At 46.3% G+C, this 8,107-nt stretch overlaps 1 protein-coding gene across 1 annotated transcript; it reads right to left on the bottom strand.

The window, feature by feature from the left end:
• Positions 1-4,713, bottom strand: hypk (huntingtin interacting protein K). The gene is made up of 4 exons (XM_080216241.1): positions 4,519-4,713; positions 3,677-3,732; positions 2,550-2,601; positions 1-392 (listed from the first exon to the last, which is right to left on the bottom strand). Exons 1-4 carry the CDS (start codon positions 4,669-4,671, stop codon positions 297-299), a joined length of 357 nt encoding a protein of 118 aa, XP_080072367.1. The 5' UTR covers positions 4,672-4,713; the 3' UTR covers positions 1-296.
• Positions 4,714-8,107: the final 3,394 nt, after the last annotated feature.

Here is an 8,107-nt window from a genome sequence, read left to right as displayed (position 1 = left end):
TGGTTTGAATAAGTGAGCTTGTATTTTATTGATTCAAGTTTTGAGTCTGATTCCTTCCCACTCGGAAGGTTTTGCCCATCTTCCCGATTCAGCGTTGGATCTTGAGTCGTGCTTGTACCAGCAAAGTATTCGCTCCACTGAAACCATCCCAATCCTGTCACCAAACAGTGGGCAGTGCTTGCACAGGGTGGATGGATTTCCAATTCCATCCGCCTCTTTCACCCAATCTCTGCATTCCCCCCTCCCCGATCCCTCACCAACATGTCCGAGACAATCCTGTCAAACACGCTGCGACCTCAGTCAGTGAGGGCTATCAAAGCTTCGACGACATTTCCCAAATGCTCGCGTAGACCACGCTCGGCTGCATTTCGAGAGATCTCCATCTCATTCATCTGGAGAAAGATTACAACAAATACATCAAGGAGGTGGCTTTCAAGTGGTTTCCCCTCACCGTTAGTGGCTTGTGCTGGACATGCTCTGTACGAGATCCTCTGTAGGAGACATCATTTCTAATATATTGAGATTTCATGATCAGGTGATGAAAGCAGACTCAATAGTAACTTTCAAATGCAATATTGTGGAGTTGCCGGCACTGGACTGAGGGAGGCACAGTAAGTGGTCTCACAACACCAGATTAAAGTTCAACAGGTTTATTTGGTAACACGAGCTTCCGGAGGACCACTCCTTCATCAGGCGAGTCACCTGGTGTTGTGAGACTATTTACAATTCAATATTTGAAGGGGCAAAACATGCACAACTATAGGGAAGAGCAGGGTCGTGAGGCTAACTGAATAAGAGCTGCCAAAATCATAAAATTCCTACAATGCAGAAGCCAGCATTCAGCCCATCAAGTCTGCGTCGACTCTCCAATAGAGCATCTTACCCAAGTCCTTTTTTTCCCGTCCTAATCCTGTAACCCCATTAATTTACCATGGTCAATTCATCTAACCCACACATGTTGGGGCACTAAGGGGCAATTTAGCATAGTCAAACCACCTAACTTGCACATCTTTGGAGTGTGGGAGAAAACCAGAGTACCCGGAGGAACTCCACCCAGACACAGAGAAAATGTACAAACTCCACACAGACAGTGAGCCAAGGCAGGATTTGAACCCGGGTCCCGGTAGCTGTGGGGCAGCAGCGCTAACCACCATACTGCCTTAATCACAGTGGGCTGAATGGCCTCTCTCTTGTTACAAGATTCTATGAAGTTAAGAATTCCCTCCATTATTCTAAAAATGGTAACACTTCAGACCAGCACGCACATTTTTTAATCAACTGATTGTTGTCAAAAACTGCAGCCTCTTGGCTCCAGAAAAAAAACCACAAGATCTCCCTGCATGTCACGGATTCTTCAAAGCCAGCTGAACTAGCAGACGGAGCCTCAGTTTAATGGTCTACCCGCAAGGTGGCATTTCTAAGAAATTGTCATTAAAAATACATTGGATATGGGTTCATGTTGAGGAGCTTAAACCCACATCCTTATGATCTGATGAAAGCAGACTCAATAGTAACTATCAAATGCAATTACTATTTGAAGGGGCAATAACTGCATAACTATAGGGAAGAGCAGGGTAGTGAGGATAATTCCTTCAGAATCACAGAATCCCTACTATGCAGAAGAGGCCATTCAGCCCATCGCGTCTGCATGACCCTGAGACAGAGTATCTTACCCAAATCCTTTTCCCCACCCTCTCCGTGAAACCCCACTAATTTAGCATGGCTATCCATGTAACCGACACATCTTGGGACATTGGTGAGAGCCCAGACTAAAACAGATGAACAAATTTGTTCTGATTCCATGTTACCAATTTAAATTAATTAGATTGAAGCCAGTAAGAGATTTGAACGTGTAATTTCTAATTAATAGGGCAAAACCCCTAAATCCTTACAACACAATAATTGAAATGAATTTGCAAAAAATTTTTAAATTTTTACATAGGACTCTCAGGCCAGTCTGCCCACCATCATACTGGTGTTTAAAACCCTCTCCCCTCCATTTCACCCTTCTATTCCTTTCTCTCTCATGTCTTTACCTAGCTTCTACCTAAATGCATTAGTTCTGCTAGAAGGTCTGACTTGTGGAAACACAGATGCAACCAGACATTCAGCCCATCAAGCCTGTACCAATCACCATTCCATCCAGGCCCTATTCCTGTAACCCCACTTATTTACTAACCTCCTGACACCAAGGGGCAACTTAGCACGGCCAATCAACCTAACCAGTAGATCTTTGGACTGTGGAAGGAAATCACAGCACCTTGAGGAAACCCACACAGACACAGGGAGAATGTGCAAACTCCACACACACAGTGACCTAAGCCAGGAATCGAACCTGGGTCCCTGGTGCTGTGAGGCAGCAGTGCTAACCACTGTGCCACCGTGCTGCCCATTTTGCATGGGTTTTTTTTTTGCCTAGCCTCCAATGGATTTTACTACTGAGCAGAAACCTCCAATGTTTAACGTGGCTCGGTATCAAGCTGGGAGGTGAAAGGACTTGGATCACAAAAAAAATGCTCTGCACAATCGCTAACAATCAATTGACTTACAATCAATTCAACATCTTCCTTCCTGATGGTCACTTTTGCCAGTTCCTTCTCCCTGCAGGGGAAAGGGGGAAAAAAATCAACCCCAGTTCATAGAACATAGAATCCCTACAGTGCAGAAGGTGGCCATTTGCCCATCTAGGCTGCACCAACCACATCCCACACAGGCCCTATCCCCATAACCCCTCAGCTCGTCCCCCTGACACTAAAGAGCAATTTTAGCATGGCCAACCTGCACATCTTTGGACTGTGGGAGAAAACACACGCAGGCAAGGGGAGAACGTGCAAACTCCACACAGTGATCCAAGGCCAGGAATTGAACCTGGAACTGTGAGGTAGCAGTGCTAACCATTGTGCCACTATGCTGTTCATTACCAGACTGATCGATACAAGACAACTTACTAATAAGCTTTCACCTCTCATTTAAGTGATAGGTCTGAAAGCCTTAATCACAGCCCAAGGGACAGGATCAGGTGCAGAAGGAAATTAAGCACTGAGCATAATAGAGGACTGAGAATGTGGTTCCAGGGCAGGAACCATTTACAGATGATTTCTGAACATGTGGGGATATTAACAGGGCTATCAGTTGGTGAGGGGATCACAGGACAATGACAATGAGGTGGACAGAATTCATTGTAGATTACAATAGGGAATAGGAGGCATTACTGTGGTCACAATGCCGGCTGGGGCGAAATCTGTAAGCAACATTGAGGATATTAAAGTCAATGCTTTGGAGGTTCTCAGAGACTGGAGGCAGTGAGGGAATGAGAAGCAGTGGATGCACTGACAGTGAGATCAATGGAGCTCACCACAGGATAGCTGTTTTCAGAGATGCTGGGATTGATCGAAGAGAGAGGAAGAAACGTGCTGCCATTTGAAGGTCAGCTGAGGATAAGTGCACTGAGGCTACACTTCATCAGCTTAAGCATGAGGGATTGGCCAGAGGGGTGGCAGCCCGGAATGGGCAGATGGGGAGGTGGAAGCAGAGACGGAGATGCGTTGACAGGAGCTGGACTAAAATTGCAAGGTTTCGCACTCCCCAGCACCCTTCCTGCTCCCCCCCCACCCCCTCCACCGCTTTCACCAATTCCCCCAGAACAACCCGCACTCAGCGAACAAGTGGTTCAGACCTTTCCTGTTTCGCCTTCTGTTCCCGGGATCTTCTGTCTCCAATGACGGACATTGCCTGTGAACAGAAACAAATCCCTGTCACAATCCACACTCACTGTAAACCCTCCCCAGCCTCCTATCCCAACATCCCTAGCCGTGTGTCCTCCCCTTTCACATTCTTCATTATTAATATATTCAGGGTCAAGTTAGACAGATTTTTGACAGACAAAGGAGTCAAGACTTATGGGAAGGGAGAGGAAAGTGGAAGGAATTGAGACCAACAACCGGATCAGCCTTGATCTTATCAAATAGTGTTGTTTGCTCCCAATTCCTTTAGCCCAGTGAAAGCTTGGCTGGGGAGTGAGATTTCAGGGAAATAGCATGGAGAATTCAATTTTATTCCTATTCAATCTCTCTCTCCTCTTCCAACCCAAACTGCCATCGTCACCCCCCTCCAATTTCATACTGTCAGCCCCCATTCACCAACTCACCCCAACTTCAACAGATCCCCTTTTCAACATCCCTCCTTCAGTTCCACCGTTTCAATACTTACTTCCCCGGCTCACCAGCCTGCTGAACCCATAACCTCCTCCCCCTCGCAACCACTTTGCCCAGACACCCTACCCTTCCCTGTAAGCATCTATATCTCCCACTCCCCCCTTTAAATACACCCCCCACAAACTCGTCCCCCGCCCTCCGTACCCCGACCCGCACTCTCCCCCCTCCCCTCCATATAACCCCCGCACTCTCCCCCCTCCCCTCCATATACCCCCCACACTCTTCCCCAATCCCCCCCGTATCCTCCCACCGCACTCTACCCCCCCGGATCCTCCCACCGCACTCTCCCCCCCCCCGGCCTCACCGTCTCCAGGTCCGAGCTGAGAATCTCTTTCTCCTCTGCATAGTCGGTCACTCTCTCCAGATCCGCCGCGCCGCTGTCGTGTTTCCGCGGTTTCTCCGCCGGCCGCTCCGTCTCCTCATTCTCCAAGTCCAGGTCTCCGTCAGCCTCCGCCATCAGCCCGCTGCCTGCACGCCACCGGAAACTACGTCAGTACGCCGACGGAAACTGCCTCAAGACGCACAACTGCCCCTACGGGAAATGGCGTCAGCACGCTTTGCTCGGCTATCGGAAATGGCGACACCGCGTAGCTCCAGCTCCTTCCGGGTTCTGCTGTCAGTGTTGCTTAGAATATAAGAAATAGGAGCAGGAGTAGGCCATCCAGCCCATCGAGCCTACCCCGCCATTCAATAAGATCATGGCTGATCTGTCGTGTCTTAGTTCCACATTCCCGCCCTCTCCCCATAACCCTTAATCCCCTTGCCTATCAAAAACCTATCAACCCGCGTCTTAAATATATTTAGCAAGGCAGCCTCCACCACTCCAACGGGCAGAGAATTCCAGGTTTTAGTCCAACCGATTTAAAATCCCCTCGAAAGCTGGTGAGTTTACTATCAAATAAATCGGTTGGACTAAAACCTGGTGTTGTCCGACTTTTTACCGTGTTTACCCCAGTCCAACGCCAGCGTATCCACATCGTGTTGCTTAGACACATGGTCCCCTTTCTGTAAACGCTGAGCTCATTTCACTGTCCATCCAACTTTAATTATGTTTAAAACACATCAGCATTAACATTCTGCAAATGTTTCCAGAACATTTCAAAATCAGTGAAGTTGAGGCAACTGATGCACCCCATAGTCTGGTGCCTAACACATTGGAAATGCTGCAGGGAGGGGTAATGGTTTGGCTGAGAAGCCAGAGAAATGGACTTCAATCTGGGAAAGAGTGAATACTCAATGAAGGGGAAGGGGTCTGAGGAAGTGAGGACCCTTGGAGTGCATGCCCACAGGTCTTTGCAGGTGGAGAGGTGGACAAGATGGTCAAGAAAGCACATGGCATACTCTAACCAAAAGAGAAAATGCTGGAAAATCTCAGCAGGTCTGGCAGTATCTTTAAGGAGAGAAAAGAACTGATGTTTGGAGTTCAGACGACCCTTTGCCATAGCTCAACATGGAATGCTTTCCCATATTGCACAAATTATTGAATTCAAATGCAAGGATGTAATGATGCAAGGCTAGCACAGTGGCTACAACTGCAGCCCCTTGGTGTCGGAGACTTAGGTTCGATTTGGGCCGAGAGTGCTCGTATAGAGTCTGCATGTGCTCCCCCCGTCTGCATGTTTCCTCCAGGTGCTCCGCTTTCCTCCTAAAGTACAAGGATGTGCTAAATTACCCCAAAATACATAGGTTAGGGGGTAATTTTGGCCTGAAAGACCCAGAGGAGATTGACAAGAAGTTGCTAGGGTTTGAGGAGAGTTTGGTTAGGCTAGACTTGTTTCCTTTATATAGTGGGGGTTGAGGGGGTGACCTAATTGAGTAATTGTGCAAAATTATGGGGGGGGGGCGCGGCGGGGGAAGCTGGACTCTAACTGAGGGTAAATTACCACTTGGTATAGTTTTAAGGTGATTGGCAGGAGGGTTAGACGGGACGTGAAGAAAAACATTTTCACCCAGAGGAGGGTGGAGGGAGTCTTGTATTCATTGCCCAACATTGGATGAAACATTGAACTGATTGACTGAATTTTTCTGAATCTGAAGTGCTGTAACCTGCAAGAACGAACTAGCTGGAAGTGGCAATAAAATGAGTAGTTTTTTTTTCCTAGTTTGGTCTGCACGGGTATGATGGGCAGAATGGACTCTTCCTGCACCACAACTTTTAACAGGAAGCATTGTGATCAGATCTGACCCAAGAAACACAATCATTCAAGCAGATTCTGCCACATGCCAGGGATCCAGCTTTGAAGAAATGTGGGCTTTCCACTCAGGTAGACTTTATAGAACAAAGATAGCAAATAATATGGAATTTGTTAAGTTTAAATTGTGAGAATATGACAGGGAGACAGTGTTGAAGAATGAGATCAACAAGGTTTTTAGCCAGTGATCACAGCAAGTGGAATGACAAGGTTAAGTAAAATCAAAAGCTTTGGAACATTTCTGGAGCAATTGGATCATAAATTGGGAAATGGTGAGTTTTTTCAGAATGAATGAAAATGAGCTTGACTTCTATCTAGGGACTACTTAGTATTTTCTCCATTAAGTTTATTTTTTATTAGTGTCACAAGGAGGCTTACATTAACACTGCAATGAAGTTACTGTGAAAATCCCCTAGTCTCCACACTCCGGCACCTGTTCGGGTACACTAAGGGGGAATTTAGCACGGCCAATCCACCCTAACCAGCACATTTTTCAGACCGTGGGAGGAAACCAGAGCACCCGGAGGAAACCCACACAGGGAGAACGTGCAAACCCCAATAACTCAATAATTGGAGAACTGCACCAGATCGACAAAGTCTGAGTTGAGTTTTCACCACTGACAAAAGTAGACATACATTTAAACAACTTTTTTAAAGTTGGTTTCGTGACCCCACTGTACAATATTCCTTGCTTTCAGAGCCAACCCTGAACACCTGATCATGAGTCCTTGACTCTCTCTCTGCCTGCCAAAAGATTTTGATTTGATTATCACATGTATTAGTATACAGTGAGAAGTATTGTTTCTTGCGCACTATACAAAGTATACCATTCATAGAGAAGGAAAGGAGAGGGTGCAGAATGTACTGTTACAGTCATAGCTAGAATGTAGAGAAAGATCAACTTAGTAGGTCCATTCAATAGTCTGACAGCAGCACAGAAGAAGCTGTTCTTGAATCATTGGTACGCAACCTCAGACTTTTGTATCAGAAGGTGGAAAAGAGAATGTCTGGGTACTTTGAGTCCTTAATTATGCTGGCTGCTTTGCCAAGGCAGTGGGAAATGTAGACAGAGTGGTGTGTATTTCATCTCAACCAGCAACCAGAGACATCAAAATATCCTGTTAATCTATAATCATAACACAGCAGGTTAGTATAGTCCATTATTGAAGGTGGAGTTGGGCATTATCGTATCAGATCAGTCATGCTTATTGCACAGCAGATAGGACTTGAGGGGCTGAGTGGCCTACTTATGCTATTGTGCTTATACCTATTTTAATGCCTGCAAAGAAAACATTTGCAGTATTAAGTATTCACAGCACAGTCAGACCATCCAACTCACCTAGTCCACTGTGGAGGTTCTGCTCCACACAAGGGTCCTCGCCACCACTTCACCTCACCCCATCTACATATCACTCTGGTCTTTGCTCCTTCATTTGCATCAGATCAAAATCCCTTGACAATTACTATAAAATCAGCTTCCTCCACCCCTTCAAACAATGCATTCCAGACCATAACAGTGCGCTGAAATATTTTCCTGTTGTTATGTTTAAATTTGTATGTATGGGAAGTAGCAGGAAAGAAGAATGGCTAAATCAAACTCAGGATACTAATGTGCAGGCTTGTAATGCATTGTTGTCTGCACAATAATTTTCCCTCTGGTGCACAGCCCATCCCACAAGAACGAAACAAGGAGATTATAAA

The sequence above is a fragment of the Carcharhinus amblyrhynchos genome, chromosome 32, assembly GCF_965287045.1.
Source record: "Carcharhinus amblyrhynchos chromosome 32, sCarAmb.v2.hapA, whole genome shotgun sequence".
NCBI lineage: Eukaryota > Metazoa > Chordata > Chondrichthyes > Carcharhiniformes > Carcharhinidae > Carcharhinus > Carcharhinus amblyrhynchos.
Note: the sequence above shows the minus strand (reverse complement) of the source record. Positions and strands in the feature narration are given on the sequence as shown.